At 38.5% G+C, this 20,852-nt stretch overlaps 1 protein-coding gene across 1 annotated transcript in view; it reads left to right on the plus strand.

Annotated features, from left to right (window-relative positions):
- The window catches only part of LOC126092442 (long-chain fatty acid transport protein 1-like), a 284,340-nt gene that overhangs the window by 173,621 nt on the left and 89,867 nt on the right, over positions 1-20,852 (plus strand). Inside the window, exons 2-4 of the mRNA XM_049908043.1 lie at positions 3,402-3,552; positions 5,236-5,473; positions 19,978-20,206. Coding sequence (XP_049764000.1) covers positions 3,402-3,552; positions 5,236-5,473; positions 19,978-20,206 — 618 coding nt within the window. The remainder of the gene's footprint in view (positions 1-3,401; positions 3,553-5,235; positions 5,474-19,977; positions 20,207-20,852) is intronic.

The following is a 20,852-nucleotide window of genomic DNA, read 5'->3' on the forward strand; positions in this document are numbered from 1 at the left end:
CGAGAGTTTTTTTTTTTTTGGTCATGTGTTGTTTTTTATCTTTGCTGTAAGACTATAGAATCCCCTAGTTTTTGTTTCTTCTCTGTTGTTTTTTTTTAGTTTCTTCTCATTGTGAGTTTTCACAAATAAATATTTTTTTGTTAACTCATTATTCCGGACAGCTATGCAGTTATTTGTTGTAGGCAAGTCGCCTACAACGGGTTTGCAGCCAGATCTTACAGTCTCTGTGGAACAGTGAGATTATCAAAGAGTGTTTTCACCTGAAGGTGACGACCAGATGGACCACTAAAATATTTGGAAGAGTGTATGATCTGGCTGCAGAGCCAACAAGCTTATCACTTACTGATTGTCTGGTGTTTCATTATAAGAGACAAATATGCATTTTTACTTTAACCTTCTTTTTATTTTCTGCCTAAGCTTAAAATCTGTGAAATCGCAATTTTTCTCTTAATGACCAGTGGCTATAGGTGGTCTTTGCCATAATGTTAAACAGACCCATTTCAACCTCAACTTAATCCTTACTCCCTTGAATTCCACACAACTTGCTGTTGGAAAATCTCTCTTTATTTCCAGCAACTTCATTCTAATAACTTCTCAAATAATAGGGAACCTTTACACTGTACTGTCTACACCCTGCTGTCCGCACCTCGTGGTCGTGCGGTAGCGTTCTCGCTTCCCGCGCCCGGGTTCCCGGGTTCGATTCCCAGCGGGGTCAGGGATTTTCTCTGCCTCGTGATGATTGGGTGTTGTGTGATGTCCTTAGGTTAGTTAGGTTTAAGTAGTTCTAAGTTCTAGGGGACTGATGACCATAGATGTTAAATCCCATAGTGCTAGAGCCATTTGAACCATTTTTGAACACCCTGCTACTTTAATTCATGAAACCTTCTTTGCAAAGGTTCCCTGGAAGTTTTGACTGTACAACCTTATCTGTCACCAGCTATGAACAGACCCTTGTAATGCTGAATTTTATTTCTACAGCATATTTGTTTGTGGCTTCCACTTCATTAATGAACTTTAGTTATTGTTTTGAACCATGAACTAATAGAATCATGTATGTCAACCATGCAATCAAGATCTTTGGCACAATGTAAAAATTCAAATATATGTGACCACAAAAAGATATCTAGCCTACTAATAATTTAGATTATCAATCAGTTGAATATAGCATATAATACAACATCAAATAGGTCAATCAGGATAACAACTAGAGTATACTAAACGGCCTTTGTCAATGCATTATGCATAATATACAAATAAGCATTTCAGCTGACATGCCAAATTTTATACTCCTGATTGAAAAGTTCTGAAGGGAGACCGGTCGAAAAACAACTGAGGATGATAAATATGAGTAAAACAGTTGATAGCAGTGTGGACATATTCTCTATTGTCGCAGTGAGAGTTGTTGCGCTTTTGTCCTGTGAATTCTATAAGATTTGTTCTGCACATAGTTCAGGCCAGTAAAATTAACTACAAAAAGGGGTTTGCTTTGCAAAAATTAATGTAGGGCTCTGATATCAATAATTTGAATTTGCCCCAATATCTGAGTGGAGCTTCAATTGTGATGAAAAGAAAACAACCAAAATTTCAGACAGCTTTCTTTTTTTTCCAAATTTTTCCAAAACTAAATGTTAAATTGGAAAAGTAGAAGCTACCAAAAATGTAGAGCATTAAACTCTACATCAATTGACTACCATAAATTTTCTGTTTGATTAAATTTTCCCATAGAGAAACTACATCAGAAAATGGTAACTTTCACACCTTTCAAAGCACAAAATGGGAAAAATAGCCCTATACATAAATACGTTATTGTCATCTCTTGGGTCACCTTGGTAACAGGCATGCAATAATTATTAAAATTAAAGTGCTTAATCACTAAAAAACTTTGTTAAACATTGACATCAAATAGTTGATTCTTATGCTTATTTCTACATGATTCTGAAATATGGATATGGTATTGCCCCCTCCTTGCAGTTATTGCATCACTTTACGACTGCATTCCCCCATTTGACTTTGTGTTATAACTCTGTTCTCACCTGACAAGAAATCCTGTTCTTCCTGTTGCCACAGTTCTCAGATTTCCATTATGTCTAACATCAACTTATCCATTTCTCTTTCCAGGTTGTCTAATGTATCTACATGATAAAGAGATCTAACATTCCACACTCCAACACAGAGAACACCAGATTTATTTTCTCTGATGACAACATCCTCCTAAGTTGTCCGTGCGTTGAGGTTCAAATTGGGGATCTATCACCTCTGAAGTATTTTAACAAGGGGGTACCATCATCATCATACCTTCTGAAACCATGTGTTCAACTGAACCCTCACAGATACTGCTCCAATATTGTTGCACCTATGGTAAAGTTAGCTACATAATTGAACAACACAAGCAGCCCCACCATGGCAAGTCCACATTTCATGGAAAGGGGGGCTCACACATCAGAACATGGTAACACTTAATCACTCACTTGGTCAATATCTCTTCTGAACATACCCCTTTCTCATTTGATGTATAACAAGGAGTTGTGACCTCTTGTTAAATCAAAACAACTCTGCTGTTCCTTGTAACATAAATCAGAAGATGTCTTTTTAGAATTCTATCCTATAACTGGTACACATCCAATATACATGTCAGAATGCCTATTGCAAACACTACCTCCTGAGGTGAGTGGAGAGATATACAAAAATAGCTTGTTGCCTGTCATACATATCGCCTTAATGAAGGGTTTTGCATACAAACATTACTGCCTGGAGGTGACTGGTGAGATGTACACAAATAGATGGTCATCTATCATACATATCACCTTTATGGAGGATTCTGCATGCATCAGTTGACATTATCATCTATCCAATGACTGCAGTAATTACAGGCCTTATTTGGGGTCAGATCATGATCAACAGCACATCTCATAAATGCATGTCATAGCTCTTAGTTATTTTTGGATGATCCAGGGTGCCTACCCGTTAAGTACTCTTTTTAAAGCATATTAGTAAAGGACACACACTCAATTACTGGACTGAGTTTGATGTCTCTGTGATCCCCAATGACTCACTCATAGTTTAAGTGAGAGCTGATATTACTCAACCGGGTTAGATATCCAAGCTGTTCTCTCCCACCATCATAGCATCAACTACCATCCTACTCACAGACATTAAAATGTTGGCTAAGCACTGATTATACAATCAATCATTATTGTGTAGAACATGCAGTTTTGAATGACATTACCATGGTTTAAATTTCTTTGCAATGTACAGCACTGATCTTGACTTTTGCACTCTCTGCTGAAGTCAAATACTGTCACTTGTTTTCTCATTTTCTACAACACAGTCTGAATGAAATTCAGCCAATAGAAATAACATGATTTGCAGAATTCAGCTAATGAGTTTTCTTTGTTTACTAGGATATTGGAGAGATACATAGTTATCACCACTAGATTGTGGTGGTGGGAAAAGAGGAAACAGACGGTTCCAAAGATTTTCATGCAGGTGGCAAGGACATATCCAAACAAAGTTGCTTTCCGGTTTGAGAAGAAGCTGTGGACATTTTCCCAGGTATTATTACAATGTTATGTTGACATAGTAACTACTTTGGCATACAAATCATATACTACCTTCACTTCGGTATTTGTATTTCTAATTGTCACTTGTATGTAATGACATAGAACAGTAGGTCCAAACCTGGGGGTAATTATCCCGTGAGGGGTAAAATGTAATTTTCTGAGGGGTAAAAACAAAGGGGTTCAATTGTATTTTGGCCACGAAACTGAATGATCTTTAAAAGATCATTACTATTACACTATTTCATAAGACTGTAAAACTGATTACATAAATTACCAAAAAGAAGATACTTTTTTCAAATACAAGTGATGATTTGTGCCATGCATTTATGAAAGTGAAATTGAGACATGTACATGTCGTACATCACATATGAAAAAGCCTGCTCCAAGTTTTAGGTAGTTCTCGCAATAAATCAGGAACTGCAACATTATTTAATGCTCTTTCCTTCATGGGGGACCACAGTCACGTAGAATTTTTTGAAAGAAATTTTCGGTTGAAGATGACATGTCACAGACATGTCAGTCATACTTTAATATTTCCATATGTGCTTGAGAATGGTTACGAAGCTGAAATGATGATTGCGTAAGTTAAATGCTTCATTATTTGTTTCACAATGGATAAATGGACTAATTTAGAGCCCAACAGTACAGTAACTATGTAATAGCTACTACATTGCTTTAGGACCTCTACCATATTATTATTATTATTATTATTATTATTATTATTACTGTTATAGCTAGTGGCAGTTGTCATGCACAAAGCATTGGCAGAATGAGGCCTTCAGTTTCTGCCAATTCAGAAGTAAGGGATGGAGCAATCAATTGACTTCAGAAATGTAACTCATCTATTAAAATAAAAAAGTGTTAATAATAAGAAATACTGATAGTCTCATTAGTTTGTTGTTAATAAAACACCTACATATCCTTTATTCTTCATCATTTTAAAAATAAGAGTGGTCAAAGAATATAATTTTTCATTCTAAATTTTTGTTAGGCACTAATAATGACAATAGTAGGGGGAGGGGAGGGGGGCGTCAGGGGTAGTAGCTAATATCTGATTACACTCAGGGACAGTGGCAGATACAGAAAAACATCAAGAAGGGGGCACTAAAGATATCTTGAACTATTTTTACTTTTACCTTAATAAAAAATAATCAAGTCACATGCTAAGTTTAAGAAAGTTTTATTTAAACTGATTATACACTGATGCAAGACAATGCCATCTTATGATATAAAAAAGTTACAATTGTGGTTTTCTTCCTTAAACGATGAATTCTGTGTGCCTATTCTTCCTGGCAAATTGGTTAATTACATCGTCAATAGGACAATCAATGTCAGAGCTAAGACATGAAGTTGATCCTCCTCCATTGTCGACCTCGAGGGTTCTCTGTACAAGAAAACAGTAGAATATTCACGACTTTCCTCAAACAAATACCAGACAGAATCACATATCGAGATCACCAGAATGGCCGCGACTTTTCTCGAAGGTATGTTTTAGCTATCTATGTGCCAGACAGAAATGTATAAACTATGATGAAACGGACGTGCATGCTACCTAGGAAAGTACGATAACTCAATTCAGTCGAGTCAAAATTGGGAGCCCTTGACATAGAAGGAAGTTCATTTTTCAAAGCGTATATATTGTGTTACAATGTATTTAATAATTATCACTTTTCAGGTGGATGAATATTCAAATAAAGTTGCTAATTACTTTAGAAATCAAGGATTTAAAAGGAATGACACAATAGCTCTTATGATGGACTCACGACCGGAATTTGTGTTTATATGGCTGGGTCTAGCAAAGATCGGTGTAGTAACAGCACTCATAAATTCTAATTTACGGAAAGGTCCGCTGATTCACTGTATTAATGCAGCCAGTAGCTCTGGTCTCATCTATGGCTCTGAGCTAGCAGAAGGTAAGCTGTGCAGATTTGACATACAAAGTTAATATTATCACTTGTAACTCTCAATGAAAGTGAGATAGAACGCTGTGTGTCCAAAACTGTTGTATGTAGTAATAATTTGTTACAGGTAATAATAAGTCATTTGATAATAACTTCAAGAATTTTCATAATTGTTTTAATTACAAATATTTGACATCACTGTCCTGGCCTATCAGTCGCTATCGTTATGTGCTCTTTGCTTTTCATTCTAACAAAAGTAGTCTCCATTAAGCAGCACCATGTCCTTGTGAAAGGATGCTGATGACCAAGCTGTTTAATACCCAAAAATTTTAAATCCATCCATCCATCCACGATGTGTACAGCAAGTGTACATGTAGTATAGGATACAAGGAAAACATCACTTGTATAAGTAATATGGTTTTATTCCAACTGAAGCTCATATGATCCCTGTAAATGCAGCAGCATTGGTAAATATACTGTAATTGGCACAAGTGGCAAATTTTGTACAATACTAGGGCATGTTATTGTCATCAAAAGGAATCATCAAAATTCTGTTATTGTTGCTATTAGTAGGCAGGTATTAAAATAAGTTTAAGACTTTGTTGTCATATTAAATAAAGTGCTTATATGGTGAAACCTTGATGTTTCAACAATGCTGTTGTTGTTGTTGTTGTCTTCAGTCCTGAGACTGGTTTGATGCAGCTCTCCATGCTACTCTATCCTGTGCAAGCTTCTTCATCTCCCAGTACTTACTGCAACCTACATCCTTCTGAATCTGCTTAGTGTATTCATCTCTTGGTCTCCCTCTACAATTTTTACACTCCACGCTGCCCTCCAATGCTAAATTTGTGATCCCTTGATGCCTCAGAACATGTCCTACCAACCGGTCCCTTCTTCTTCTCAAGTTGTGCCTTAAACTCCTCTTCTCCCCAATTCTATTCAATACCTCCTCATTAGTTATGTGATCTACCCATCTAATCTTCAGCATTCTTCTGTAGCACCACATTTCGAAAGCTTCTATTCTCTTCTTGTCCAAACTATTTATCGTCCATGTTTCACTTCCATACACGGCTACACTCCATACAAATACTTTCAGAAACGACTTCCAGACACTTAAATCTATACTCGATGTTAACAAATTTCTCTTCTTCAGAAATGCTTTCCTTGCCATTGCCAGTCTACATTTTATATCCTCTCTACTTTGACCATAATCCATTATTTTGCTCCCCAAATAGCAAAACTCCGTTACTACTTTAAGTGTCTCATTTCCTAATCTAATTCCCTCAGCATCACCAGACGTAATTCGACTAGATTCCATTATCCTCGTTTTGGTTTGTTGATGCTCATTTTATCTCCTCCTTTCAAGACACTGTCCATTCCGTTCAGCTGCTCTTCCAAGTCCTTTGCTGTCTCTGACAGAATTACAATGTCATCGGCGAACCTCAAAGATTTTATTTCTTCTCCATGGACTTTAATACCTACTCCGAATTTTTCTTTTGTTTCCTTTACTGCTTGCTCAATATACAGATTGAATAACATCGGGGACAGGCTACAACCCTGTCTCACTCCGTTCCCAACCACTGCTTCCCTTTCATGCCCCTCGACTCTTATAACTGCCATCTGGTTTCTGTACAAATTGTAAATAGCCTTTTGCTCCCTGTATTTTACCCCTGCCACCTTTAGAATTTGAAAGAGAGTATTCCAGTCAACATTATCAAAAGCTTTCTCTAAGTCTACAAATGCTAGAAATGTAGGTTTGCCTTTCCTTAATCTATTTTCTAAGATAAGTCGTAGGGTCAGTATTGCCTCAAGTGTTCCAACATTTCTGCGGAATCCAAACTGATCTTCGCCGAGGTCGGCTTCATCTGTAAAGAATTCGCGTTAGTATTTTGCAGCTGAGACTTATTAAACTGATAGTTCGGTAATTTGCACATCTGTCAACACCTGCTTTCTTTGGGATTGGAATTATTATATTCTTCTTGAAGTCTGAGGGTATTTTGCCTGTCTCATACATCTTGCTCACCAGATGGTAGAATTTTGTCAGGACTGGCTCTCCCAAGGCCGTCAGTAGTTCCAGTGGAATGTTGTCTACTCCCAGGGCCTTGTTTCGACTCAGGTCTTTCAGTGCTCTGTCAAACTCTTCACGCAGTATCGTATCTCCCGTTTCATCTTCATCTACATCCTCTTCCATTTCCATAATATTGTCCTCAAGTACATCACCCTTGTATAGACCCTCTATATACTCCTTCCAACTTTCTGCTTTCCCTTCTTTGCTTAGAACGGGGTTTCCATCTGAGCTCTTGATATTCATACAAGTGGTTCTCTTTTCTCCAAAGGTCTCTTTAATTTTCCTGCAGGCAGTATCTACCTTACCCCTAGTGAGATAAGCCTCTACATCCTTACATTTGTCCTCTAGCCATCCCTGCTTAGCCATTTTGCACTTCCTGTCGATCTCATTTTTGAGACGTTTGTATTCCTTTTTGCCTGCTTCACTTGCTGCATTTTTGTATTTTCTCCTCTCAGCAATTAAATTCAGTATCTCTTCTGTTACCCAAGGATTTCTACTAGCCCTCGTCTTTTTACCTACTTGATCCTCTGCTGCCTTCACTACTTCATCCCTCAGAGCTACCCATTCTTCTTCTACTGTATTTCTTTCCCCCATTCCTGTCAATTGTTCCCTTATGCTCTCCCTGAAACACTGTACAACCTCTGGTTTTCAACAGTAAAGATTTGAAAAGTTGAGAAGTGGCCAGTATAGCTGTAAGTCAAAGAAAAGGAAAGAATATACTGAAATATGGTCTGTGATGAGAGAGTAATGGGAAACAATAAAGAAAGAGAAATAAGGAGGAAATTATGGAGAGGAAGCAGCAAATGAAAAGACAGAAGATTTGAACATGATTCAAAAGAAAAAAAAATACTAAAGCAAAACAATGACACCAAGAAATAGTGAAGGGAAGGGGTGGTTTGGAGGAGGAAGAATTTGGTGGTAAAGTTGGTGTTAGGAGTATAGCTACTGTGTTACTGAGTATTATTTGTTACAGGGCAGCCCATCTGTCTGTGTCCCTTCACTAACCATTTCTTGGGCAACCTTAAACCCCTGCTTCTTTCGTACCCACTCTACACATAACCATTCACTACACCTATCCCCTTACACAAATATCCCTCATGTAAGGAGGGCTACTGACAACTTTCTCGACCAGAGCCCACCCAAAATGAAACCTATGATGATCTTTCTCCTCACATTAATAAATATCAGATTTGGCGGAGACTATTCGCTCATTGAGGGGTGCACAAAGAAATGATAAAGTATAAAACCATGGGAACAAGCTGACCCCACACCTCTGACAAAATTTACAAGAATCAGTTACAGACAGAGAGAATGCATTGAATCCTCTGACTTTGTCCTTTTTTAAAAAAAAACATAAACAGTATTTTCACCATTCTGATTTACAAGTAGGCTGAATTGTAGAATTTCTATGTGAAATCTTACAAGATGATTGAGCTGTTGAACCAAAATTCTCATCAACTAGGAATTTCTTGGACACCTGCCACAGTCCATTTATTAGGCTTGCTCAGGTATCTGAAACTGTACATGAATGAACCAGTATGTTCCTTACTACTTCTGGCACCAAGATTGATCTTTAGAGTTAAATTGAACATATTCTTGGCAGTCCATAAGACCTACTAAACGGTACTAGTTCCAACTCATCAGAGGAACTTCAGAATTTATCCCCTCTAAACACACGCCAAGAGGTGGGATCTGCTTCTAAATGTAACAGAAAACAGGAGGTACCCCCTTGTTATAGCACAGCCACTTCTGACTCCAATTTTATGGGTTGTCCAGTTCTGGCTGCAGAGTTGCATGTATGGATAGCTGTGATATGATTTCTCCAGTTCTCTGGCAAGTGCTGACTCAGGAATTCCTACTGAAGGGAAACACTATTTATTACTTGAGCCTTTCATATAGCACTTCAATCAGTAAATGGCCCAGATGTTTTTGATGGCTAGTAGGCAGTGAATAACTTGTGCTGAGACAGGGTAGCTGTGCAGCGACCTTGCTGATGCAAGTCACCTTGTCGATTTAGTGTCAAAAGACCAAGCTGGGAAAAGTACTACAGGTGCTTTGGAATGCTGGTGGGAAGTGTGCAGGCCCCATATGGAACCAGGACCTTCAGAAGCTGGCTAGAGTGTCAGTGTCAGGCAATAGCACCCATTGGGCAGATCATATTTAAAGTCTGGAACCATCAGGACTCGCTGGCATCTCATAAATCAGCAGATTTTCTAGTTGTTGATGCTGCTTGATGATGAGGCTGAGATAGTTTAGCTGTATGTTTAACCAATGTCTGTGAGCGGCATCAGCCTGTCTCTGGGCTGACACATCACATTTTTATTATTCTAATTCAATCAGTCACTATTAGTGTGATGTTTTAACTGATCCGTTTAATTTGACCAATGTATGTGAGAGGCATCAGCCGTTTCTGGCCTGACACATCTCATTTTCATTATGCTAACTTAATCACTCACTATTAGTCACATTTCAACTGAACCATTTAATATGATATTAATTACAGTAGTGATATCAGTGGTTATAAGGGTCAAGCCATGTTTTTATTTTTATTGACCATATATATTCGAATTGGGAATTTGCACATGTGTGCTGTACATCATGTTTGTGAGCTGAGGTCTGGAAAGCCAGCACTTAGCCACAGTGGGGATGATGGGACGAGATTCCTGCACTGAAACTCCCAAGGGACACAGGCAGACTTGTGAGCCACTGCTGACAAATGGAAGGTAACAGTTCTGGCCTTCCAGTCCAGATAACCTGCTGAACCTTTTTGTCCTGTTTGTCACTCTTCTGGCAGTCAGCACAACTTTTTCTATGAGCTGAAGGAACACAAGGCACAGTGCGTGAGTCCAACAAAAATATTAAAATCCTGAACCCTGGAGACCTGCCCTTAGCAAATGTAAGGGACCTTCAAAAAGAAATGAGCCAGAGGCATAATTACAGAAACCAGTACCTGTATGTTAGAAGTATTGACCGTGGCTATTAAGACATTTGTCCCACTGTGACACAAGGTGGTGAATGGCTGTCTCATAAAATTCCAGGGGCTGCGACATTAACCAGTTCTGCACATACAGCTGGACGTCGTCGTCCGAGGTGCATCGTTTGCCCCTATGCTGATGTTCTTCTTTGACCAAGATGGCATCCTTCTGATTCACATCCTACACCATGGGGCAACAGTGAATGCCCAGTATTACTCGCAAACCTTGACCACCCTTCACCAAGCGATCAAATCTAAATGACCAGGCAGTCTCACCCATGGGGTCAATTTGCTCCACGACAATGCATGGCGCTCCTGCAGAAATTCAAACGGGAGGTTCTCAGCCACCCTCAATACAGTCCGAACCTCTCCTCCTCACCATTTTTGGTTCCCTTCAAAAGGCTCTGGGTGGCAAATGATTCACCTCGGATGACTACATCCGGCTGTACGTGCGGAACTAGTTAACATTGCTGCCCCGGGAATTAAATATTATGTTGTCAATGATTGACACTATGCACACTGAATAATACTGGAATAAATTTTGTGTTCACTTGGGTTCAAATGGCTCTAAGCACTATGGGACTTATGTTCACTTGGGCCAAAATTTTAATTTACTGTTAGTGTCTCCTTTTCGCATGCAGTGTATTTTATTGATTTTGCGAAGGCTGATACCCTTAGTTCAGTTACCAAAGCAACCTCTTTCATATTGTTAAATCTGCTGCATGCCAGTTATTAATTTAGAAACAGAGTTCATAGGGAAATTAATGCCTCTCAGTATCCCAGCTGATGCAGGTCCAATAGCTTTCAAATAGGACTGCATTCAGTCTTGGCTGGCTTTTCACAACTGGTATAGAGACAGCACAGGTTGAATACATTATGCCAAAGGAATGATGCTACCGACAGAGCTAGGAGCATTTCTACTCCCTCTGGCCATGTGTGTTACAACAGTTTGAGACTCCCATCATATACTTAGCTGTGGAAATTCTGCATTGCTACACCATGAACACAGTCAACCACTGATGGTAGAACATCAGTTGCATGGTTCTCTGCCAGTGCTACTGCAGTGACCACCGCAGAATTACCTTAGAAGTGACCCGCATACTCCTTCCCCCCAGTTTCAAAGCAGGCTCAGGCCCATTGGGAAATTTTGTTCCTCCCAATTTCAGGCTGTTGCTGAACATGTGAATTACTAAAACAAATAGGGTACTACCATGCTTACAATTTTGCTCCTGCATGATGTATGATGAGTGGTAGACCCAGAATGTTCCTTCATTTTGGTTAAACCCTATGATCAACCCATTGGGTTCGTGGGTAATGGACTGGGAGATTCTGTAGGTGGATGGCTTTCTGCTGGTGGTGGACATGTGCCACATAAGCCAAGGCCATGACTATGACTCAAGTTTGAAATTCCCATTACCATTGATTGGTGCTGGTACCAACTGCCATATTGCTGGATATGTTCGAACATCTATTCTTTGCTAAAACTCCCATCATCTGCAGCTAACAGTTTGTTGAAGGAACAAAATATGGTGGGATTGAGGGTAGCATTCAGATAGGTTAGCTTATTTGCTGGCAGTGTTTTGAAAAAAATTGCCAGGTAGATACGGCAGAGGATAAGTTTGGTTAAGAGCCATAGTCCCATTGTTGTTGCTGGTAGACAAAATTTTAGTCTTAGGATGTCAGATTGAGTCCTGTTTGGCAGTGTCCCACTGTTCAATAATTCCGATCATTCTATTTCCATTGAGGTCATACACTGAGTGCATTCAGTGATGATTCTGAAAATATGGTGTGAGGGTACAAAGACGTAAATTAATAATTCGGGAGTTTGTATAACATCTGATCCCACAATAGATGATGTAATTGAGAAATTGTGGCTAGTCCATAGGCAATCAAATTTAAGTTATGTTGCTATGGTTAGTCTGAGTATTGAGTTCACTGCATTTGGATTTATTCTTAGAGTGCTCCTGGGGCATTGCGCATGGCAGATTAGGACCATCTTATGATGAAACTGTATCATCACAAGTAGCCGTAGAGTCAACAGCAACATGCATTGCACTGTGGGGCCCCTCCATGATGGAGTTCCATAGCAATGGTCAACATTGACCTAAGAGTGTTTAATGAAGTAGATGTGGATTCTGCCAAAAACTTTGGAATATTTCAATCGTATGTGTATTACTAACAAGTTGTAATTTGAGTTGTGAATTTAAGTCTGTTTGTAATCAGGCAGAGGCCTGATGAGGAGCTACTTGATTGAGAAGTGGCAACATCAGTCAGAAAAACTGACAACGGCTGGGAGAAGGGTGTGCTGACCACATGCCCCTCCATATCTGCACCCAGCAACATGTAAGGGCTGAGGATGACATGGCAGCTGGTCGGTACTGTTGGGTCTTTTTTTTTTAACAGTTCTTCATGGTGAAAAATGATTTTCAGTAAGAACTTCTGGAAAAAGTGGGGTGTTCTGTCAGCTGAAGGTAAAAGTGTGCGTCAAGATAGCAGAACTCTTGCAATGCGTAGGTTCCACGGATGTCCCCTGAGCATCAGCCCGTGTCTGTTCCCTGAGAAATAGCTTCATTTGCATATCCCTGTGACAGTTTGGACCACCATATAGGGGAGTACTGTAGTCTGCTCCTTCTGCCAGTGGCACACCTCTTCCACTTTCTTCGATACAAGTCTTGTAAAAATTTATCCCAAGTCCCCTGTTTCATTGGTTACGTGTTTACTACTTAGTACTTCTATCTGCTGTTACTGTCTGCTTCTCCAGTTACTTTCTCTCTTCTCTACATTGGCCTATCTCTTAATCTTAATGTATATAAGTGAAAGTGGCTTGCTCACTTTGTCCTGCCACTTTTACTTTCTTATTCCCCTGCTCATCGCATAATGGTAGTAAAGTGTCCAACACAATTTTAAAGGATCAAATATGCCCAATGTGGACAACTGTTGTACAAGTAGGGAGCTGCTGCTTCACTTTTACCAGCAACACCATATTGACCCATTGTTACAGACCTTGGTAATGAGCATAAATCATCTTTAGCTTTTCCCTGCAGAGTGTAATAGCTTGTCAGCATCACTCATTGCCCTACACAATACTTGGGAAAGTTGGCATTCCAGTGTCTCATTTGCTCCTGCTACTCTAAGTCTTATGTGTTCACATTTTACTCTTGGTACCACACTGTTTGTAATGTTTTTGAAAAATCCTGCACATATGCATCATCTCCTTCCCCCCTCCCCAAATTCTGGGTTTTGCCATCTGAAATAGTGATGGCATCTTCTGTGCATTCATTACTCCCTTACTCTCATGTGCTTTTTGAACTGTACGCTGCCACTGCATAAGGTAATAGTGTGTCCCAGTCATTATGTCGACTTTTGACGCACTGGCTCAACATCTTCCTTGTCATACTGTTGAATCCATTTGCTTCTACCATTTGCTTGGAGGTATAAAGCACTTATTTGTAATTTATAAATTCATAAAAAATGACAAAGCTACTTTGATAGTTTTGACATGAAGTTATTACTTCAGTTCATAATCAAAGTTTAGTCTCCAGTGTACAGAACTTCAATAAACAGTTGTCAACCATGGTTTGTGCCATTGTGTTGATTTGGGATAGCTATCATTTCTATGAAGCATGAAAAGTGATCTATTGTTGTTAACACATAAAGATCCCCTTTCAGCATCTGTCAAAAAGGACCTAAGATGACCAACCTTACTATCTCAGAATTTCTGGCTTCTGTTTAAACAATACAAGGCCAGAGTTTTGTTTGTTTACATAACACTGTGTCATAGAAAATGAACTTTGGTTGTGTTTCAAAAAACTTGCAGACCGCATCACCTGCTTTTTTCCTGTGCCATTCTGTGATGTGGAACCTCCTCATTGTCACATACAATGTCTGACTGAGGCCTCTGTCATTTTTTTGTGACTCGTGAGGTTGATGAATCACCTCAGAATCAAAATCACTGCGTTTTGCCACTCAGCACATTAAATGACTGGATGAGTCTTTTAATCCTAATAACTATCACAATACTGCATGAACTGTCATAACTTCGAATTTTCTCCTATACATATAACATCTACAGTGTGCTATACTGTACACAAGAATCAAACATAATTTTTTCCATTATAGAGTAGTTATTTTCTGCTCTATTCAATTTTCATAAGGCATAAGTGACCAGATGTTTTACCCCATCCACTTGCTGGCTTAATACACAAACATGCACATGACTGCTCGTATCATGGAACACCACAAGTTCTTCTCATAATTTGGGAAAAATAATATCAGTCCAGTGTGTAACAATTTATTTAACCAATTGAACGCACCCTCACACTCCACTGACAGGTGAAATTTCACCCATTTCTTCAATAGATAAATAAGCAGCCATCCCACTTCTGCAAATTTTGGTACAAATATCTAGTAATAAAATAATTTGCCAGGCACTAGAAATACTGCAGCTATTCTTCCATACATGCTGCCAGAAAAGCCTGTATGGCTTTTACAGTCCTGGAGACTGTCTGGACTACCTTGTGACTAATTACATGAGCTAAATGCTGTGTTTCTTCCAGTGTGAAGTGACAATTTCCTGAACTGAGTGTCAGCTGTGCCGTGCAGAACAAATTTAACACTTCTCATAACCATAATTCATTCTCTTCCATGCACTTTGCAAGGGCGATTACATCATCTAAGTACACCATATATTGTCTAGGTTTCAGTCTCCATCATACCCTGTCTAAGAGGTGCTGGATGGACAGTGGCTGGTGCATTTTTCAATCCAAACAGCATAAGGTGATACTCATTATGTCTTATCATGATCATAAATGCTGTCTTTAGTGATCCTCTGGTGTTAATATACATCTAGTTGGTAATAACCATTCTGTATGTCCATGGTAGAAAAATGTTTGTTATATTCAGGATTGGATAATTATCCATAACCATATGCTTGTTACAGTACTGACAGTCACATCGAAAATTCTATGCCTTTATTCCATTTGCATTTTTTTTTTTTTTTCAGGGCACTGCCACTCCCCAGGGACTGGTACTTTCTTCAGTAACACTGTCTTGTAACTGTTGGTTAATCAATTCTTCCCTCACTGGTTGCATTTGATGTGGTACTGATAGGGCTTGTGATACACAGGCAATTCATTCCCAGTGGAGATTCTGTGCTATGTCACTGGCAAAGACCTATGAACATGAATAACCAGATCCTTATATTCCAACAATGACTGCTCCGTCACCGTCATCTATGTTTCTTCCAAATGTGCTACCTTCTCCCGTAATGCAACTATACTGGTTGCTTGCATGAGCTTGTGGTATGAATTTGCTCTAACTAAATCATCTCTTGTAAGTCCACCAGTCCCAAAATTATATATCTCCATAAGCACTACCTGCTCACTGTGTAACTTCTGTATGCAATGCTTTATTTAATTGCTCATTATTTTATAGCAGTTCCACTACATACAATATGTTTGTCAGCTTATTTGTTCCTGTATTCACCCACACTAGTTTTCCCATATCTTGTGGTATGTTATCACAAATTGATCATTAGTGGCTGTGCATGTAGTCTAAGTATTTCTTTTTTTGTGCCAGGTATGTATCTTGTGACCGTTTGGTACTGTCAGTAGTTTCCCCCACATGTAATGATGTCCCATAGCGTTCTACCATGCACTGATCAATATCATTTCTGGTATGATGTTCAAGCAAGACACCTTACCCTAAGACTGGTCTGTAAACATTGCCCATATGAGGCAAATTTTCAGTGCAAGGTCAGAAATTTTATGCCTCAACCCAAAAACTCAACACCTCTGATCCGAGTCAAGGCACACCACTTTCACCCACTCCATTTAATGTACATTGTGTTGGGCTCAACCTCCTGTTGTCAATGGGTTATAGTCTTTCCACATATTCCTGTGAGCCCATGTCCAATAAAAATTCATGCTTCCTTCCATCCACTAAACTCAACTGTGCTACTGCACACATTTTGGCTGTTATTATGTTTACTGGGAGTGCTACATGGTGGCTCCAGAGCCACTATTGTTTTTATTATTTTCATCCTGTGTCAATGTACCACACCCCCTCATAGACTTTTTGTCTGCAGTCCCATTCTGGATGTGTTACTCGCCCACATTTCTTACACTGCAGTTCATAGCATTCCTGCCATATGAAACCCATTCATCCACATCTGTAACATCTAACTCCCACAGTGAAAATCCCTTCTTATCCGAAACTCGAGTCACCACATCTCTCTCTCTCTCCTATTGTGGACACAGTTGCTATAGCTTCAGCTATGTTCTTGGGCAACTAAGCCCATACCTTCCATGACACATCATTCAGCAATCCCCGCAAAAAATGAAGTCTTTACCCTATGTTCTGCCTCTTGCAGAATGGATACTTTCAGTACTACCATTCTCTGTCAACAGCAGATGGTATAAAAGACATAAAATAATCCATGCTGTATAACCTAACTACACTATACTGAGTTGATTTAGCTCTTTCATTTATTTATAGCCAAGAAATCCCAATTTAAATAATTGCTCATAAACTAGAGGATTGCATGGAACATTGAGTTGCTTTACTATGTATGATTGTGTAGTGGTATGTTCCTGTGATCTGGAACCAACTCTGTCAGCAAACTCTTGTGGTACCGTCTGTTTAATGTGTAGTCATATCCATGAGATAATGGTAATACTTTGTATGAACAAACTAAGAGGCGAACTGAAATGTTAAATTCAGGATCCATAATTTACAGATGCACAGCTACTGATTAACTAACCCCACACTTGTACAACATTCACTTTCAAATAGTAGTTTGTTTTGATGAGGTATTTACTAGCCAGTATTAGCATGAATAGCATCTAAATGTTGATGAGAATTAGAAGGTCCCAAGTCACCAGAAAACATGTGACAGAAGTTATTATAATACTGAAATATATATAGGTTAAATGCTGCAACTTACTCACTGGGTACATTTACCTGTTGTTCCCCTGCTATTCCTTAATTTCCTTTCACTTCTGTCAGTTTTAATTCACAATTTCTAATTATCTGCTACACATCTTCAGTAATAAAACACAGTCGTTCACTGTACCTGTATTGGTTTCTTTCATTTTCACTCATCACTTTTCAAAAGTAATTTATAACACTAATTAGTATTGGTTGCTTTAAATTTGTGTTAGTACAACATTTTATTTCTGTTTCCTTTTCATCTGATTTGTTTGATTTGATTTAATTTTTTAATTGTCCAGTTTTATCATACAGCACAAATTGTCACATTGTGCAATAGGTATTAGACAGGACTAGTAGGATATTATTCTGGAATATGTTTGGTTATATCTGACATCCGTCTGGTACAGTCTGTACATTCTTGTTCTGTAGTAGTTTGACAGTTTCAAAGAGGGAGCCCTAGTGATGCAGTATTGCAGTGTTTCCTGATTTCCGAAAAGCATTTGGCTCAATACCACACATACGCTTATTCTCAAAAGTATGATCATATGGGTATCAAGTGAAATTTGTGACTGGATTGTGGATTTTTTGGTGGGAGGACACAGCACATTATCTTGTATGTAGAGTCATTGTCAGATGTAGAAGTAACTTCGGGTGTGCCCCAGGGAAGTGTGTTGGGGCCCTTGCTGTTCATGTTGTATACGAGATCATCCACAAAGTAAGTTCCGTTTCTATTTATATCCGCGGATGCACTACAATCACAGTTCCAAGCATGCGCAGCAGTTACTCTGACTCAAGGAGAAGACATATACGCCATTTTCAGATTGCTGCTGCCGACATGTGCTTTGTAGTGTTTGTCAGCCGTAATTGAAAATGGTGCCGCTTGTGAAATCAGGTCTGTGATTCATTTTCTAAATGCAAAGAAAGTTAAACCAAATGAAATTCATCGGCAAATCTGTGAGGTTTACAGACAAAATGCTACGAGTGATTCAATGGTTAGAAGGTGGGTCAGACTGTTCAATGAAACACGTGATCAAGTGCATGATGAAGAACGAAGTGGATGCCCGTCTGTGGTTACTAATGAACTGTTTCACACAATTGAAGAGAAGATTGAGCATGACTGTAAGTTTACACTAATTTTTCAGTACTCCATCCTGTTAAGGCAACAAATTATTCTTAGTGCTCTTTATTGTGTTGTTAAAACATTTATGCTGTGAGTTGAGTGGCCCAGAAAATGATCCTGTGTCAGAGCAGAGAATGGAACTGTGCATAGGATGCCTGCAGTACTGTTCTTTTGCTAGTTGTAGACTTTAATAGTCTTAGAACATAGCTCATGGATTATAGGTCTTTTTTTTACAAGTTATTTACGAGTGTGTGTCCCATTTTAAGTCTGGCTGAACCCGCAGACCTAAAAATTTTGTCACATTTAGATTTTATAGAGGATAATTTTTTAATCTTACTTAAATAGACATTTGGCTATTTGGTGGAAATAACTGATGCCCAAGACATACATTTCAATTTGATTTTGGAGAACCACTCTCAAAGTATTGTCATAGAACTTTCTGCTGTTGAATGCATGGTTTCTGGGCTGGATCCGGTGACCAGTAGAATCATTTTTTGGGGATGCAGATATTTGTCAAAAGTCATCCACACAAATCAAGAAGAGTAGCACTCTTAGGACTGGATCATGAGATACTCCATATTTTATTGATAATTCATAGTCCAGCACTTACCTGGACATCATATACATTTGGTGATTGTTTTTAGCTAAGGTTTCATTTTATGCTTGGTTATAAAAAGTTGATTTTGCTCCCCCCCCCCCTCCCTCTTTCTGCCCCTCTCCCCTTAATTCACACTTCACTACAGCATATTCACATCCCTTACTTAACAATAATAGTATTTTTATTGATCCTGCATCATCATTGTCATCATCTTAGTTATGGCATTAATTTGTAGCAACAAGTTTAATTTGCTTTTAGCAAAGCATTCATTTTTTTAATTTCCTGTGTGCCTTTCTCCTTAATGATGAGGTAATTACCCAATTTTAGAAGTACAATAATGTCTCAGTAAATCTAAACTAAATAAATTGATATAATTTATATTTGGCCAGACAACACAATTAAAGATAAGGGCTACATGTTACATTTGGATGGACAAGTTATAGCAGCTAGCATTGGAACTAAGTGATATCTATATCAAGAAGTTAAAGTGTAGTGCCTCTAGAGTTTTCTTGATGAGAGGCAAACCTTAGTTTATCTTTGATTTTGAGAAATTGAAATATGACAATGTGTAGTGTCCAAAATCCTATTAGTTTCACTGAGTAATGCCTTTTCTTACTTGTGTCTAATTTTTCAACTTTCTCCTTCTTTGTGTCCTTCCCTACAATTATCAAGAAAGTATTACACAGCTCTGAGAATTCTAAACTTTAAGAGAGATGATTATGTGGCTCATTTATATTTATATTATATTTAAAAAAGATTTTAAAACTGTTTAGTGGTTAAGTGGCTAAGATTAAATGTGTAGTTTCTAATTGTCATTCAATGATAGCTGTTGAAGATATAATGGGCTCAATGAGTGCTCTCCGTCTCTACAAGTTGTGTGAAGATGACAGTCAGCAAAAATTGCAGTCTTCTGAAGATCTTGGCACTGCTCTGAAGACTGCAAGTGGGACTCAACCAGTGGAGATTACAGAAGGCAGCTCTGGTGATAAGCTTGTCTACATATACACATCGGGTACTACTGGACTTCCAAAAGCAGCTGTTGTCACAAATCTCAGGTTTGTTTTTATTTGCCTGACATAATAAAAAAAACAGTTGGTAATGTAAGGCGTTTATAAATTGGTGCATTGAAAAGGTGAAGAGTGTTAGAAAGGGAATATTAGACTTACATAATTATAAGCATTAGATATCAAGTTTTCAAGAATTAGGGAAATGTGAATTGCCTAGAAATCAGATACGACAATGTGTGCATAGGTAAACTTGTTATGAAATGTGCTCTCATTGGTGCAGAAATACAAACTCTGTAGTCTTTCTGACAGTGACTATTGTTAATCATTTTTATAATGTATTGTGATCTTCAGCAAATCAACGTAACACATTGCCATCTGTGACCTTCACCTGATTTTGAATTTCATGATTCATATTTCACTAATGTGTATGGATCTCTATTATGATACAGTCAAGGTTAAACACAATATTAATATATATGCAGGTAGAATGTTAAGTGTGAATGAAGCCCATTAAGGGAGCCAACTGAAATCACCAAAGAAAGGATCTATCTTGTCCTGGGCAGTATTATGGAAAGTATCTAATTGCTGACACACCAGACAGAAAACAAGTTGGGTATCTGAAACCAAAGGAAGGAGACTGGCTATTCAGAATGTTTTGTTCATGTCTGTCCATGTATTTGAACACATAAGTAGA

This window comes from Schistocerca cancellata, chromosome 7 (assembly GCF_023864275.1).
Source record: "Schistocerca cancellata isolate TAMUIC-IGC-003103 chromosome 7, iqSchCanc2.1, whole genome shotgun sequence".
Lineage (NCBI taxonomy): Eukaryota > Metazoa > Arthropoda > Insecta > Orthoptera > Acrididae > Schistocerca > Schistocerca cancellata.